The 18,506-nt window shown below is 40.4% G+C and overlaps 1 protein-coding gene across 11 annotated transcripts in view; it reads right to left on the bottom strand.

Moving 5' to 3' along the window:
- The window catches only part of Dtnb (dystrobrevin beta), a 202,050-nt gene that overhangs the window by 95,310 nt on the left and 88,234 nt on the right, over window positions 1–18,506 (bottom strand). For 10 of the 11 annotated variants that reach the window (XR_003486952.2, XM_027424539.2, XM_027424544.2 and 7 more), the window contains one exon: window positions 6,577–6,701. Coding sequence is in view for 10 of the 11 variants with exons in the window: in XM_027424539.2 (XP_027280340.1) it covers window positions 6,577–6,701 (125 nt within the window). In the remaining variant the exon portion in view is untranslated. Of the gene's footprint in view, window positions 1–6,027; window positions 6,177–6,576; window positions 6,702–18,506 lie in introns of those variants that run through there. The other variant, XM_035447356.1, reaches the window with a different exon arrangement.

Here is an 18,506-nt window from a genome sequence, read left to right as displayed (position 1 = left end):
CACACACACACACACACACACACACACACACACACACACACACACACACACACACACACACACACACACGGAGGTCAGAAGAATAATTTATTTATGGGTTTTGGGAACCAAATTCAAGTCATCAGGGTTGGTAGCAATCACCTTTACCATCTGATACAGAGCACTAAACCTCAAGCTTAGAGTTTTAATTTTATTTCTTGCTGTGTAATACTGGTAAAATGTAAGTTTAGTTTAGGTTTTTTTGTTTTAACAGAGTCTCACTCTATAGCTCAGGCTGGTCTAGAGCTTTGTCAGACTCCTAAGTGCTGGGGTTGACAGCGTCAATGACCACACCCAGCTAAATGTATCTATTTGAGTACATATGTGTATATGTTTACATGTGTTCACATATGTAAAGGCACACACATGGACATGGGCATGAAGGCCCAACACTGACATTGCATGCCTTCCTTGGTCACTGTCCTCTTTACTTGTTGAGACAAGGTCTCTCCAGCTCCTTATCTCAACACAACAGACAATAGGGTTTCTGTTTGCTTTTCATTTTTAATTTTTCAAATGGAAAACTTGGTAAGTCTTCCTATCTACAGATCTTCAATTCAGGATAAATCCCATCAACTTGCAGCCCATGCCTCCTCGACAGCCTGCTCTGGCACATTATGGCTCTGGTCCTAATGCCTTCTTCTGCCAGGACACTCACCCTCCACAGCTAATTCCTAGTCATCTCTGGCTTCGTTGTAAATGTCATTCTTCATGAGTGCATTTCCTAGCTTGGCACTAAGATAATGACAGACCATAAGGTAAAAACATCTTGTTACAGAATTAGTTTTCGTTTTAGGCCAAATATGAGACATTATTTTCCAAAGACTCAAAGTATATAGGATAGTTCTTCTGAATACAATGGGACACTTGTGAAACTGATCAGAAACCATGAAACTGGTTCATCAAGAAATTCCCAGGAGATTTACAGAAATCTTTAAGCTCCTTGGTATTTAGTTCAAAGAATGCTAAAGGCACACGGCTAAAGAATATTTAACACAAGGAAGCTATTCTTTCAAACAATTTCATTCATCTTTAAAAGACATTTATCTAGTTAGTAAGATGGCTAAGTGGTAGAGGTACCTGCATGATGGCCTGCCCTGGAATGCAAATGGTGAAGGAGAGCACCAACTCGCACAAGTTACCCGGACCTCCACAAGGTATACAGATGCTCACTTGCACATGCACACACACTTACACACAGTAAGTAAATAAATAAGGCCCTAATCTGACGGCTGTTACATGACACAAAATTAAAAGTTAATTCTGAAGTGACATATCAAATTAGGCAAAATATGCATTACCTTTTGTTTCCTAAAGGGTAGCCACTAATATCTGTTGTTGGTTGTCTTCTGTATATGTTTTTATGCAGTCATACAAATCACCTATTCTTGAAGTCTGGATAAATGATCATGGTATACTTGACCTTCTGTAAAAGTCCTACTGTAACCAGGGTTTCTTGGCAAAGCCAGGACTCTGGCAGCCCCAAAAGACTAGGCGTGACCAGCTTCTGAATAAACCCATTAAAGGGACAAATGATGGTGAAAAGCAGAGAAGGCAGATTAATTCAAATGGCCACATTAGGAAGAGGGCAGGGTTCAGTGAACAGGGCTGGAGAGATGGTTCAGTGGTTAAGAGCACTTGCTGCTCTTGCAGAGGACCTGGGCTTGATTCTCAATACCCACATAGTGGCTCACAACCATCTGTAACTCTAGTTTCAGGTGCACTAAAGATGTGGATGACATCCTTGGACTTTGAACCCAGGAAAGAAGTTGAGCAAATAATAAGTAAAATTAATAAAGGACAGGAAAAGAGGGCTTTGGTGACTTTTTGAAGTCACCTGCTCCAATGATGATGACACTGGGATGACTCCATTCATGAACCTGAAGTGCACGCTGAATTCAGCAAGAATGTGACTGATGAGGAGCTACAACAAATGAGGCAGGAGGCTGATGGAGATGGAGAGGTGAGGGGGCAGGAGTTCCCAGGCATCATGAATAACACCAGCCTCCACTGTGTTTCCATGGGACTGCAAACATGCTTGACTATATTTAGTGTCTGTGAAATCTGGCTTCTGAGAACACCAATCCACTACAACTATGAATTTCTTTTAGACTTTTTGGAAGTTTTCCCTGATACTACCATTCTTTGTAAAATCACCTACTAATTATTTTAATTCTAGAAAGCTGAGCAAGAGTGCATTAGAATGGACAGAAGTCTTTTTTGTTTGTTTTTTAAAGGCAGGGTCTCTCTGTGTAGCCCTAGCTATCCTGGAACTCACTGTATAGACCAGGCTGGCCTTGAACTCACAGAGACCCACCTGCCTCTGCCTTCGTAGTGCTGGGAATAAAAGTGTGGGCCGCCACCACCCAGCCAGAAGAGGTCTTAAAGTCTACATGTCTTACATTGTCTTATTATCATATCTGTCATGCATTTCCACGTAAGTGCAGACACAAAACCATGTCTATTTGTGTTGTGGGGAAAACAGGGAAAGAGAGAAGCATGTGTACAAGTCATGTATGTGGAGGTCAAAAAACAACTTGCAAGACCTGGTTCTCTGTTTCCACCATGTTAGACCCAGAAATCCAATTCAGGTTGTCAGGCTTAGTGGCAATGCCTTTACCTGCTGAGCTATTTTGGCTGTTCTTCAATAGTTCCAGTTTTAGCTGATATATCTGAGCAATTTTTTAAATTGTTACCATAATTATTATTTGAGTGTGTGTTTGTGTATGTGTTTATGTTCATGCAGAGGTCAGAGTCCAACACTGGGTATTATTCTTTTTTGAGACAGGGTCTCTCACTAGGGCTGGGGCTTGCCAATTAGGTGAGGCTGACTGGTTAGTGATCCACCTGTCTTGTGTCTTGACTGTCCAGGCACTAGGATTACAAGTGTGCCTCAAGATGCTCAGTGTTTTAACATGGTTCTGGAGCATAAACGCAGGTCCACATGCTTGCACAGTAAGAACTTTACCAACCGTGCCATCTCTCCAGCTCAATTTTTCTCTTATAAAGCCCACTGAGAGGCGAGGGAAATGTCCCAGTTGGTAAATCACTTGCTATGTACTCATGAGAACCTGTGCTTGGATCTCCAGTACCCACATCAAAAGCTGAGTGTGACAACCTACATCTAACTCCAGAGGCGGTGGAGACAGGGGAAGATATAGGTGGGTCACTGAAGCTTACACTCTAGTTAGTCTAGCTAAATGGATGAGAGACCTGAGTCTCACTAACTTTATTAGTTAAAACCTAATAAAGTAGAACTCAGCTAAGAAAGACATTCAACATTGACATATGACATATATGTGTTCCCATACATACACACTGATAAGGCATGTACATATTACCATTCAAAAATATTTTTTAGATGAACAAACACTATGAAGTCTGGCTATATAGTAATTCGAATTGTTTTGTCTTAAAATAAAACCTTTTGTAGTTATTAAAAAAAAAGAGGGGAAAAAAAACAAGGAAAACTGAAGTCCAGATTCACTTATAAACAGTGCAAAAACCTAACAAAATATTACCAGACAAAATTCAATTGCACTTTGGATAGTCAACTTAGGTTGGTTCCAGGAATGTAAGAGTGATTTTTTTAAAAATAGGGCTGGGAATGTAGCCCAGTGGTAGAGCACTTGTCTCATGTGTGGGAAGCTCTGGGTTTAATCCCTAGCATCACAAACACAAAGTTACCCCCCAGCTATTGTAAGTCACAACATTAATTAATGGGAAAAAGAAAATCATACAATCATCTCAAAATAGAAAACTCTGATACAATTAGGCATTTGTTCATCACCAAAATGAAGCACTCTTTGGAAACAGAAAAACTGATTAACCTGATTAAATCTGTAAAATCTACATCATCTCTGTTAAGTACAGCTGCAAGCCTTCTCTTTGAGATTACTATAATACAAGGCCTATTGTGCCTGGCAGTGGTGGCACACGGCTTTAACTCCAGCACTCAGGGAGGCAAAGGTAGGTGGATCTCTGTTAGTTCCAGGCCAGCCTGCTCTACAGAGGGAGCTCCAGGACAGCCAGGGCTACACAGAGAATAAACAAACCAACCAACAAACACTTATTACACCCTTTCTATAAACTCAGAATTGTATGGCGGTTTCTATTCATCATAGTAAGTCCTTTTGCCGTGCCCCCAGCCAAAAGCATAAATAATTAGTAAATAAATAAATAAATAAATAGTCTAAAAAGGAAAAGAAACAAAGCCATCATTTGTAGATTATAAAATTATTTACAGAAAACTCTAAAAAACTGGATAGAAATTATCAGAAGCAATGAGCAAGTTAAGAAATCTAAGTTCAAAGTATATTTAAATACAAAAGCCATCAATATTTTCTATATACCATATACTGCAAACAACTGCTAAGAAACATAATTCAAAACAGAGCCTACTGGCATGACAATATATTTCCCAAATTCATAGGAACTGTACACCTAAAGTATTTAATGAAGTACTAAATATGCCTTGAGAATTTTGTAAGAAAAAAGATGCTATTAGTAACTGCAACAAAATATGTAGAGTTCTCAGGAATCAATCTAGTCAAGTGGGGCACTCCAATCCCACACTTAGAAGACTAAGGCTAGCCTGGGCTAAGAGAGGGCTTATGGTCAGGCTGAACTATATACTGAGATGCTTTCTCCCTCAAAGAAACACCCACCCCAAAAACTCAACAAAGAAACTAACATATATAACACCTTTTCTAGATCAAAATCATAAAACTTTACTTAAAGGCATAAAAAGGCATTTAAGTGAATGTAAGGTGACCATGTTTGCCCAATAGAAAATTTAATGTTGGGCTGGAGGGATGGCTCAGTGGTTAAGAGCAGTGGCTGCTCTTCCAGAGAACCAGGGTTCTATTCCCAGCACCTACATGGCAGCTCACACCTGTCTGTAATTCCAGTTCCCAGGGATCTGGTATCCTTACACTAATGCACATAAAATAAAAAGTTAAATAAAGTATTTTTTAAAAAGAAAATTTAATGTTATAAAAAAGCTAATTCTCTCCTATTTGATCTCTGGGTTAAAAAATCAATAAAAACCTGAACAAAATTTCATGATGAATCCAATAAGCTGATCCCAAAATTTGTAATAAACAAGAAAGGACAAGAATAGAGAGGATAGTCCTAAAAAATATCACTGTCTCTATGGTTACTGAGATAGGGTGATTTTGGCAAAGGGATAGCCAATTTGGACAAAGAACAGAATAAAGATCCCAGAAATCAGCCTGTATACATTTGGAAACAACTTTTTTCTTATTTATGCAGTATCAGAGGTTGAACCCAGAGCCTATACGTGCTATGTGAACACTGAACTACATCTCCTCAGCTATGGAGATTTTAATTTTTAAAATGATAGCACTAAAAATAGGCCACGAGGGAAATGAATTATTATGCAAAAAAATGACTTTGGAAGCAAGTTATTGTTCAAATGCACACTGGGGTGTGTGTGTGTGTGTGTGTGTGTGTGTGTGTGTGTGTGTCTAATTCAACATCACACTATACAACTGTTAGACCACCACCCCCCCCCCCCAGGAAAACTCAGGCCTCTGGGGTTTCAGCCTACGACCTCGGTTATCCCAATCACCAGGCGGATTCAAAAGCTTACTGCAAACTGCATGAGGCTTTATTGTTGTTTAATGAGCTAACTCGGGTCTTTCACCCACCTGCCATGGCAAATGGCTAGCAAAGACACCTCGAAGGGGCTGCATAGAGATGTTATAGGGCAGCATAAGTGGAGTGTCTAGGGATACGCACAGGCTCAGGATTGGTGTGCCTCCAGGCTTGAAGGGCTTGCCCTGTGTTGATTGGTCAACTGGTTGTTATGGCCCACAGGCCCTCCCAGGGTGGTTGCTATGCTCTCTACTTCATTGCTGTGCACTTGTCTGTAAAGCACACCCAGGGTCGTAAAGCATAGCGCCACCAGCTAACTTCTGATTGGTTCCTTGTCACAAGACAGGAATCTGACTTTCTAGTGTCTAGGGCAAGGTCATAGAAGCACATGTTCGACCGTTATGGCTGCCGAAAGGGAAGCTGGTTCCTTGAAGACAAGATCAGACAAACTGTTATGGCTGCCGAAATGGGGAGCTGGTCCCTTCACAACAAAGATCCATTTCATATGAACTGAAGACCTGTGTAGAAAAAAACGGCTTCACAACTTAAAGTACACTAAAGAATAATGATGAGCTATTGTACTGGATTGCCTTTTGTCATTCTGTGTCCTTAAGTTTGAAAAGATAAAACCCAGCAGATTTTCATTCCCTTGCCATGTGAATATCTAAGTCCCTGAGGGTTTCGTTGCCAGAGAATAAGAAATGGCGACTACAATGAAAAAAGGAAGGACACACAAACATCAACCACATATGTTCTTTGATGTACTCATGTTTCTGGAGGCTGTTGTACTATTTTGGCTTGAGGAATGCAGAGTAGTACATGCAGGTATTTATGATGGTTTAAGGAAATCAGCACTTGAAGTTAGAGTTCCCATCAGAAAGCCGCATTTCAGCACAGTCCATGCAGGTATATACTTACACTATGTGTGCAAGGTCAAGTGGTTTCTCGGGTTGCTCAGGAAAAACAGGATGTGGGGGTTCTCTGGAGGGTACACAGCCCAAAGATTTACTAATTGCATGGCTCAGCTTCTTTGCAGGGGATTTCTGTGTCAAAGAAGAAAACAAGGAAGTGAGACCTTTTCAAGTACAAATCAGATTTCACTATAGTCAGTGTGACTGGGCCTTTCAGAAAAAAAACAGCAGAGCTCTTCTGTCTCCTGTGGCTTCTTGATTCCTGCAGTTCCTCCCTTCCTTCTACCATAAAGTCACATTATCAGGCTACAGGGCTTAAGAGACATGCTAAGTTTCTTCTGGATATCTATGTATATTGGGAATTTCCCCTCCCCCTTTTTTGAGGCTTTCAGGTCAAGATATTCTGGTAAGAATAGCTTTCTGGTAAGATATTAGGGTAATTCCCTATTGGGGGAATTTTTTTGAAGGGTACCATACAAAAAGGCTAAGCCAATGCAAAGAACACGTGGATTGTGCATGTTATTAGCAAATACTAAAATATTCCCAAATAAAAGCAAGACAGACAGGGTATTGAGGTGAAAGCCTGTAATCCCAGCATTCAGAAGATGGAGGCAGTAGGAGCAAGAGTTCAAGGTCATTATGGCTGCTCAGTTAATCTGAGCTAGCCTGGACCTCATAAGTCTCTGCCTTAAAACAACAAAAAACTAAAGCAGAACATTTTGGCATTTAGGGTCTGTATGTGCCAACAGATTTAAACAAGTATGAACCTATATACAAGCATTGAACATTAGACTTGTGAAAAAAAAAGTTGGAATTCTAGTAATTTCTCTAGAAAGCAGACACATCAATTCCCACGACTGCTCATTAAAATAGTAAATACACACAAAGTGAATAAAATTTCACAATTTTAGTGAACAGAATATTCTATTCTATAGTCCTTACTTAGCCTGCCTCTTGCTTTTTTTTTTTTTTTTTTTTTTTTTAAGCAGGCAAGTAAACCCAGGGTCTCATACTACTGAGCTATATACACCCATAGCCTCTGAAAATTCCCACAGAGGCTCTTTACATACACCGCATGCTGTCCATCCAATTCCCTTTAAATAACACTGCTGTCTGAGAAATAACAGGATATTAATGAAAAATAAGTTTGAATATTAAAATCTGCTGTCTATACAACTTATTATCAAATGTGACACTTGGAATAGAAAGTATAGCTTGTGTGCGGCTATGTGCTTCATCAACATTGCATTCCCACTTATTATATATTAAATAGTACCCACTGTGGAGCCCAGATTGGCCTTCAACTTGCAATCTTGCTGCCTCAGCCTCAAATGTTGGCATTCACCACTATTAAACTTTTACATTCCACTTGCTGTATTTTAACACCCCATAAACACATATCTGTTTTCCCGTAAGACCATATAAGCAAAGTCAATATTTGTTAAAGACAATACCAGTATCTTCAGAAACTGTATTTTGGATATCTTCGCAACCATGAACCCTTCAAGCCATTTTATTCTGAGAAAAGTCTACTGCTAACCTTGTTCCTTCAAAAGACATAGTGTGAAACACAGTAGGAATTCTAAACTTCCCCCAGCGGCTCTCTACTTCTTTCTCCTTACCAACATGTAGCAATAATGTTCTCCCCTCTTGTTCACCTCTGGTCCTAGAGAGCAAGGCCTTCTCCTAGTAGCTCTCACAGGCTGATAATCCATATACACTAAGAGCTAAAGGAACACTGTTGTGATCCACATGGGCACGTGTATTCCCAGCTTGCATCTCTCTCATCTCCTACCTCCTGGGAGCACAGCAGATGCATGTCCTGTCCCTTAGGCCTAGAGATCTGGGCACACACCTTTCCCAGGCCTATCCTTTCCCTCCAGTATTACACAGGCCTCCTGCTTGCTTCCCAAGTGAAGTATCTTTCCTCTGAGAAGGCTTTCTCACTGCTCCATGGGTCAGTGATGCCTCTCCAGGTGGCCCATGACCTTGTGCACAAGCCCACTCTCACCCTGACCATGTTAGATCACAGTGTTTAATTCCTTCCCCGTCTTTATTAGGCTCTTGCTTCTGAAGAGACCAGCTATGTCTTAGTCATCTCAGCATTTGCAGAGCCTTTTCTTAGAACAGAACATGTGACTCAACACAATTTTCTAGCTTTACTTTCACTCTTTTTTGTTTTGTGTTTGAGAAGTACAAGTGGGAGACAATCAATGGAAACAGGAAACAGTAGCTTAATTTACCTTTACCACTAATTTTAATTTCATGATTTGTTGCTATGCCAAAGAACCACCTGGGCCATTAATTCATGACATCTATATGAGACAGATTTACTTTAGCTACATCCTGAACACCAACAACCATGAAATCAAAGGCTTAATAAACAACATTAAATTAACTACCTGACTACTGAAGTAAGTGACTCCATTTGTAATCCTTAATAATCTTAGCAGTATTCTATGGTATTCTTAAAAATACTGCTTTAAATCAAGGTTTAAAAAGTATATCCAATTTTGGGGCAGGCCAGATAAAGGTACTTGCCACCAAGCCTGATGGGATACACAAGAGCCACATGGTGGAAGGAGAGAACTGATTCCCACAGTTATTATTTGACCTCCACATATGTGCTGCAATCTATGCATGCCCCCCCAACACAATACATTATTGCAAATAATAAAAAGGATAGCATCCAATTTCAAGTCTCAAAAACAGACATGGAGCTAGGGATGTGACTCCGCAGCAGCACGCTTGTATACCATGCACAAAGCGCTAGTTTTGATGCCCAGTACCACATAAACCAAATGTGGTGGCATTCCCATAATCCCAACACTCAGAAGGTATGAGCAGGAGGATCAGAGGTTCAAGGTCATCCTTGGTTACATAATAAGTTCAAGAGGCTATAAAATGTGTGCTATACTTTTAAAAGCCATAAAACTATAAAAGCTATCATACTCATCTATCCAGTATTCTGCCTGAAAAACAACATGACGGTCACTTTGAACGTTCCTTTCAGGTTCTCCCTTGACCCCATCATACATATCTCCTTTTCTCCTGGTAGCCACTGACTTGGACTGTATTAATGATTTCCTTAGCTTTATTATTATTTTTTTGTCCACAGTTGTGTATAATGACACATTGTGAAGAAATGTTTAAAACCTACAGAGGCCAGATGTATGTGCATATGTGTTCAGCACCTTGCTTCTTTCATTCAGAACTGCTGTAATATATCTATGCGGGTATATATAATTATAATTCACAAATCTTTCTCATTGTCTGATGATACTTCTATGCTTAGTTTCTTATAATTTAGATAGTCACTCCACTGCTGATGAATACTGATTTGTTTCCATTTGGTCCTACTATTCACAATGTTGCTATTAAGTTCCATTTCATGATGCTTGATGGCCAAGATTGGGACTATTGGCTTCCATGGCTGTGTACATATCAATTTTGGCAACCACTGCCAACTCATTTGCTCTACAAAGCAGTTACACTAATTTCCCATCAGCTGTGTGGGAGAGCTCCTGAAACACCACATTCTCTCTGACCCTTGTCACTGCCCAACACTTTAACATTTGCTAGGCCTGTGGGTAGTAAATGGCACTGTGATTTCAATTTGCAATTTCCTCAGAACCAAAAAGATTGGGTATATTTCCTATATTTGTAGGCCGTTCATGCTTCTCTGAAATATCTGTTCCTAGTGTTTCAAATATTGATAAGGGGTGAGTGTGGGAGGCGGGAGACTGGCAGTGGTTGTCCTCCTCTTACTGATTAGTTTCCTTTTTGAGACAGGACTGCATGCAGCCCAGGCTATCTGCAAACTCATTATGTAACAGAGGATGGCTTTGAACATGTGATCCTACCGCCACCACAATTCTAGGTGCCACCAGGCCTGGCTCTCTTACTGGATTGCAACAATTCTCCTTATTTTGCTTAAAACCCTAAAACAAACTGCCTCAGTATCTCAGCAGTAAACCTAATGGATGCTGTGAGTTAGCAAAGTACTGTATTCTAGGTTGAGGACATTTCTTCTACTTGTAGTTTTCTAAGATTTTTCTTGCAGTTGTTATATGCATGTTTAGATTTTCAATGGATTCTGGATTTTATAAAATTTCCATCTATGTTTTCTGAGATGATTATATGGATTCAATGCATCATACTATAAATCTATGTTAAATTATAATACTAAGTCCTTAATTACTGGGATAAAACAAGTGTAGTCATGATGCACTTTTTTTTTTCAGCAGTTTTTCATTTGTTTTCCACTATTTTGTTTAGATTTCATTTATGTCTATGCATGAAAGTGGCTTGTCATGTTCTTTTTTATTTTTTTATTTTTTTTTGATTTCCTAACTTGATGATACCAATATAATTAAAGCCTGAAAAATAAAGTAAAAATGCTTTTTAGTTTTTCTGGAGTCTGAGAAATTTTCTATTTATCTTTTATTTGAATGTTTAGTCACAAAAGTCATCCAGGCAGGCCTGACAGTGTCCTATGAAGAAAGATAAGGATACTAATTCAGTGTCCTTTGTGCCCCCACCCCCATGCCACTCCCACTCTGCTCTGGTCTCCTTTCCTTCTATGAGACAAGGCTTTGATATTTGCTGTGGATGGCCTCAAACTCCCAATACTCATGCCTCAGCCTTCCCAACTATTGGGGTTTTCTGCTCCATCTGGAATCAGTTTTGTCCAGCAATTCTGTTTTAGGAATTTGTTCTCATCAATGAAGCTTTCAATACCCAAATGCACGGAAGCTTTTTTATTGTTACTAAGTTTTGAGCACACATAGTCTACATCATAGGAATTCTCTCTGAGGCTTCTTTTGTGTGTTTTCTAAGAGTGCAATCAGTAATGGATACAATCAGAATGGTTAAAGTAATTTTTCTGTGTGTTACATTTGTGTGTATGTGGGGGGGGGGTACATGTATGTGTACAGGTGCATATGCTCCTCTATCCACACATGAATGGAGGCCAAAGGAGCTACACCTCCTCTGAGACAGCCTGGCTCTCACCAATTAGGCTAGACTGCCTGGCTAGGGAATCCAGAAATGCTCCCAGATTAGGATTACAAGCATATTCCACTATACCCCGGGGACTGAACATGGTCCCTGTGCTTGCAAACAATATACTATTCCAACTGAGCCACCCAACCAACCCCTTCATCTTTATCTAGTAAGTCTAACAGTTGTAGAGAAAGGTTGTCAAGGCTACCTGTGTATGTACTTCTCAATTTCTACTGTGCTCTTAATTAATTTATTATATATATTTTTGTATGTGGGAGCACATGTGCCATGACACATGTGTGGAGGTCAGAGGACAACTTGCAGTAGTTGGTTCTCTCCTTCCACCATGTGAGTCCAATGTACTGACTGCTGGTTATTAGCTGTGGTGACAAGTGCCTTTAAGCACTGAGCCATCTTACAGACCCACGGATTTTACTTTTTAAATCATGTAGGTGTATTACTAGATGTTATTACTGTAGCATTGTCCATCTTTTTATCTTTGGTAAACTATATCTTTGCTAAGGACTCTAAAACTTTGATAAAACATGTATCACACAAAATATACCATTCTAACTTTTCTGATAAAGATTTTTGCCTCAAGGTCCTTTTCCTAAGATTAATACAATTTTACTGAAGTCTTTTGATTAGTGCTGCCTGCTATGTCTTTTTTTAACCCTTAATATTCCATTTTTCTATGTCTTTGTTTTTTAACTATCTCAGAAACTGCACAGGACCAGAATTATTTTAAGTTCTGGTTAATTATTCTCATGCTATTCTGTCTTCCATTTTGGCAATTTTACTGCTTGAATATGTATGTATGTATGTATGTATGTATGTATGTATGTATGTACTCATTTTGACCTGCTGACAGTCTGGTGAATTAGGTTTTATGGCCTCAGCTTTTATCGGTGTAACTTTAAAATGCAGTACAGAAACTAAAGCTCACAGAACCAGACATGTCTTTATTGGGGAATATTATTTTAAGGTGTGTGACTTTTGTTTATGCTGCATTTGTTTAACTCTGTGAAGCTGTGATTCTTTGCCTGTCTGAATGGCCAATAGCGAGGCAGGAGCAAGAATAGGTGAGGCTGGCAGGCAGAGAGAATAAACAGAGGAAAGGAGAACAAGAAGAGGAGGACATCAGGGGCCAGCCAGCCATCTACACAGCAACCCATGGAGTAAGAGCAAGATTTACAGAAAAAGCCCAGAGGCAAAAGGTAGATGGGATAATTTAAAGATAAAAAAAAAAAAAAAAAAAAAAAAAAAAAGCTAGCTAGAAACAAGCCAAGCTAAGGCTGGGCACTCATAACTTAGAACAAGCTTCCATGTGTGAGTTATTTGAGAGTTGAGTCGAGGGCCCCTCCAAAAGCCAAAAAAGTAAAACATCATCACAATATGTCTTATTCTTTTCCAGCCACAGCCCAGCTCCTCAACAGTAACTTTACTTAGAGAAAGAGTATGCAGAGAGTAGGAGAGGCAGCCCAGAGCAATGTGACATTCTTCGGAGCAGCTGCAGAGAAAGACACCCAGAGCCCAGGGTGGGACATCCAAGTGCCACAACTGGGACACAGAGCCTCCAGATGAGGGGCAGCTGTCAATGTGGGCACTGGGAACGTACCTGAACCTTAACTGTTGCTTTGGGCTTTCCTTTACCAGGGTTGGGACTTGTTTTCTCTGGGGGCCATGGACCAGGCTCTAAGACACCAATTCTTTTTTTTTTTTTTTTTTAATCCTGAGCTCATGTCACTGTATTTTCAATGAGCCTCAAGCTAATTCCTTGCAGAGCACACTCTTCAGCCAGGGTACATGAAGACAGGTCCTGACACCTGGGAGCATAACTGCCTACCAGAAAAAGCTTAAGATTGGTGCCTTAGAGGCCGTTCCTGTCATTTCACTTCTAATTACCCCCTTAGGAACATCATCCTGAGCCCCAGGCCAAGTCATCTGAAGGGATTCGAGCAGAAAAGTAGTCTGCAGTGGAGGGCCCTTGATACAAAGCCTATTAAATCTTCCAGTAAGTCTGGAATCTTCTGTATTTTAACATGAACACTTTATTCAGTAACTTAAAATCCTTTCAATCGAATCACGTCTCAACTAGTTTCATGTCACAGCTGTGTTTGCTGCATCTTATTTAATTCCAGCACAGTCAGTTACTGTTAACCAACTACCACTATTATTATTATTATTTGTTATTATTTGTGGGCTTAAATTCCCCCATGCTTATCAGTTCCACTAAATGCACCATTTCCATGTCCCAACTCTCCCTTGTTTCAATTTACTTTCCCTCAAAGTATTATCCTTTCTTTGTTCCAATAGTCATGGATTTCCTTTTTAAAAACAAATTTACTTTTTCTTTACCCTACATAGATTATCTGGGTACAGAATTCTACAACAATCTATTCATTCTCCTCTTTAAGTCCTTCATTGTTGTCCAACATTTTCCATCTTTTATCTGTGTTCAGTATTCTGTACCCTCAGAATCTTCTTCAAATTGATTTCTCATTCTCTAATTTTCATTCTAGCTGCCTCTGGCTTGCTTCTCAGCCCCTTCATTGAGCTTATCCTTAATGGGTTTCTTTGTTTGTTTTTAGGATTCTGTTAGGCCTCTTTTTTCACATTTCCTTCTTCTTCCCCCCCCCCCCATAAGTTGATAGCCAGATGTGGCAGCTTACACCAGTGATCTTAGCACTCAGGAGGCTCACAGAGAAGTATCAAAGAAAAAGTTTGAGTCCAGCCTGGGAAATATAGCAAGACTCTATCTCAAACACAATAAACGACTTCCTCCTATCAAACCAAACAATTATTTTTATATTCCAAGTTTACTTCTTTAGCATTTTTGACATACCATTTTCTAAAGTTCTTGATCTGCTAATTTACCTTTTTGTGTGTTTTTATTTGCTGGTTCTCCTTCACGAGCTGCTTTGTGATTGAATTTTCCCTCTCTGAAAATGAGCTTTCCTTCAGTAGGGACTGTGCTCTGTCCTGAAGTCCCATTTGGTCTGAGTTGTTAAGCACTACTGCCACAAAGGGATTTTTTTTTTTCCTGGGAGGCTATATCCAATAAGAACTCTGCCTAGAGCAGTGCTACACAACAAAATTTTAAGGGAAATATGTTGTTTCTGTGCAGTATGGTAGTGACAGGACACACATGATACTTTTATTGTGTGTAAGAAACTCATTTTAAATTTAAATTTTAACTTAAAATTAACTAGCCACATGGGTCTAATGACTACCACACTAGAATATGCAGCTAGAGTTTCATTTCTCTTGGTTAAATAATTGTATTACTTTTAGTTTATTTTTCTTTTTGAGACAGAGTAACACTATATAACCCTGACTGGTCTGGAACTTGCTATGTAACCCAGGCTGGCCTAGAACTCCCAGAGTTCGACCTGCCTCTCTCTCCCAATAGCTAGGATTAAAGTCATGACTATATAACTCGCTGGTAGAAAGTTACACTGGATACTTCAGTTAAGCAAACATTTACAACTTCAGTTTTTCAATACTCCAACCTCTGGAGAACAAGTTACTTTTTCACAATTCTTTTTCTTAAGGAATCTGTAAGAGGTTGAGGGGGATCTGGGTTCAGTTCCCAGCACCCACATGGAAGCTCATATAGGTATGCACGAGCGCATGCATGCACAGACACACACCCCACACACCCCTTTTCATAGTTCTTTGTCTTGCAGCCACCTCACTTGTAGTCTTGGTCACCATTAGGCCTGGCTGGGGTCGGGAGGCTGAGTCTGCCCTTGAGCAACCCCAGAGTACCCAACAGTTAAGCACATGTTCCCAATTTCTGCAGCTTCTTGTCGAACATAAACCTTCTTTGGTTAAAGATGTCAAACAATTCTGAAATATTCCTTTTCTTTTTTCAATCATGAAGGATATCTACTATTTTTTTTATTTTTTATTTTTTAACAAATAGAGTCAGGCAAGCCACCTGTAATTTTGTTTTGTTTTTCTCCCCATCCCTGAAGATTTATTTATCATGTATACAGTGCATGCCAGAAGAGGGCACCAGATCCCATTACAGATGCTTGTGAGCTGGGAACTGAACTCAGGACTTCTGGAAGGACAGTCAGTGCTCTTAACCCCTGAGCCATCTCTCCAGCCCAGAATATCTACTATTAACCTAACTTGATGTTTTATCAGTTTGATGGTCTGGGTCCAGATGACATCAAGGTGTACCTGGCACTGGATCTATTTACTCTAAATGCCACCTTCTCTTCAGCCACTTTCTCAGCCTCTTATTGGATGGAATGTCTTAGTACACCCCCCCCCAGACCTTAATTTTTTTCCCTCCTTTCCTTATGTAATACATTTGCAGACATTGTTCTCTCCTACAGCTCAGCTCATATATTAACTCTTTATCTGAACACTGTTCACCAGCCCATCACTGGATTTCTTTTCCTTGTTATTTTTTCCATCATCACCATCATACTCATTACTGCATTTTTTTTTTTTTTTTTTTTTTGAGACAGGGTTTCTCTGTGTAGCCTTGGCTGTGCTAGAACCCACTCTGTAGACCAGGCTGACTTCCAACTCAGAGAGATCCTCCTCTGCCTCCCAAGTGCTGGGACTGAAGGTGTGCACAGATACCTGGCTCTGAATTTCTCTTTTTGATCATCTAAAGTTTAGTTGGGGGCTGGAGAAATATCTTAGAGGTTAGTCACACTGGCTGCTCTTACAGAGGACCCAGGTTCAATTCCTGTACCCACTAGATGACTGACAATGTCTGTAACCCCAGCTCCAGTGGATCTGATACCCTTGTCCAGACTCCACGACACTGGGTTCACACATGGTGCACAGTTAGATGTGTAGACAAAACACCCACACACGTAAAATGAAATGTAAAATCTTTAAAAGCCTAACATTGTTAGTAAGAAAAACTGCTCTTCTCTCTCAAAGTCCTGAAGCAGGCTCTCTATTGGAGAGGTGGGATGGGTCAGTGAGTAGAGGCACTTGCACCCAGACTGACCATGTGAGTTCAGTCCCGGATGCCACAAGGTGATAGGAACGAGTTGTACAGACACACACAAAGGTGCACACACATACACAGAGGCACGCACACACAAATTTCAAATGTAGTTTACTTATTCTATTTATGAAATAAATGTGTAGCTGTGTGCCCCTCCTTATGAGTGATTCTGACCTAAGCGCTCAACTCTGTAGCCAGAGCTTCCTACTTAGGCTCCCCACTCTGCTGTAATGCCTTCTTGGAGCTGAAGTGTGGGAGGTACTCTCGCTGAGTGTGCAGGAGGGACAGCGGTGGGTCCTAGTGGAAAAGCTCTGCAGCCTTCTAAGTAAGGGACTCCCTCCTCTCCTAGATTCTGCCAGCGCTTGGAACACTGCCCTGTGTCTCCAGCCCACGCTCCTATACACACTGAATCTGCTTGAGAAGCCGCTGTCACCATGCACAGTGCCAGAATGTCACTTCACTCGTCTAGAGCCCCTTGTTCTCCCACTGCAACTATTTCCAAGTGGAAAGTCTCTGGGCATTGTTCCATCTGCAGAAAGAGCAGCAGCAGCAGCAGCACTTTCCTACCCTTGCTTGAGACCAGCTTTTCATGGATACTCTGCAGTTAAGGTTTGCCTTCCTTTTTCCTTGTTAGTATATTTACAAGTGATTTTTCAGATTCTAACCTATCAGTTTTAAGGATTTGGAATAAGATGGAAAGGCTATAAGGCATGACCTCAGTCCCCCAGCTCGAAGTAGAATCCTCATTCTAAAATATACATTTTTTTAAGTTTGCTTTTTAACAGTGAAAATTAGAATTGCTGATCTCTAGCTTCACTCAACTAATAAAGTTATAATTTTTAATGGCTTATGTATGAGAGAAATGTAATTCATGCAATTTTTGTTAATCTTCCAAGATTTAAGAGTATAAGCCCTCTGACAAGAAAATATGACTAAAGAATTAGATATAATTGATTCACATGCAGCTTCTGAAACATGTCTATACAAATTACCAAACTCCTTCACCTACGAAAGAAGCTACTGCCGTCCCACCTGCTCCCACAGGCTCGGGGGAACAGCGGTGTCTCATACTGCTCAGAAACTCCCTTCAGAGTCCTTTTTAGAACAGAAAGGGCGAAAAACCTGCTGTCACTCAGCATCCACAAAGATATTCCTGGATGCCACCACAGCCAAGGCAGCACTCACTCTCCCATTCAAGACACCCCCCCTCCCCCGAGGCTGAGAGGGGCACGGAGGATGAAGGAGGGATAGTTGCTGCTTTAAGACTGAAGAAGTTGTGAATGCAATATAGGCAAAGCCTGGGGTCACTGTTTTCCTAATTGAGTTGTCACATCATTGTGGCAAGAATGAGAAGTCCTGAACTGATCCCTGCAATGTTCTTGAGTGTGTCTGGCATTCCACAACACACACTGGGTAAGCACTATCCATCTATTGCAGCACCCAATAAAACAGCAATCTGAGTTCACCACAGACAGAATTTCTTTCTCTGCATAATATTTTTTAAGCAAAGAGAATGCAGATTTACTAAGGAGGAAAAAAAAAAAAAAAAAAACTCCTGTAAGTGGGAAGAGCTCCAAGGGAGGAACATCCCTTGGTGTAGTTTAACTGGTAGTTCATATTCTCATTAGTTTACTTTTGCTGCTTTATATGAGAATTAATGATTCTGTATTAGGAGGATGAGAGGATAGATAAGTGGATAACGGGGCTTGCTATGCAAACATGAGGCTCTGAGTTCAGTACTGGGGGAGTAGGGCAGGAGGCAAGGACACAGGAAAACCAATGGAGCCCTCTCCAGGCAGCCTAGGAGGGGCTCCTGGGGTTCTTTGAACCCCCGGGTTCAAAGAACGATTGTCTCCAGGGAATAAGGCAAAGAAAGTGATACAACAGGACACTGGTGTATGTGCTTCTTTGACCTCTGTGTTCCTTGCATGAGTGTATACCAGACATCACAA

The sequence above is a fragment of the Cricetulus griseus genome, chromosome 7, assembly GCF_003668045.3.
Source record: "Cricetulus griseus strain 17A/GY chromosome 7, alternate assembly CriGri-PICRH-1.0, whole genome shotgun sequence".
NCBI classification, from domain to species: Eukaryota; Metazoa; Chordata; class Mammalia; order Rodentia; family Cricetidae; genus Cricetulus; species Cricetulus griseus.
This window is presented reverse-complemented; position numbering and strand designations above follow the sequence as displayed.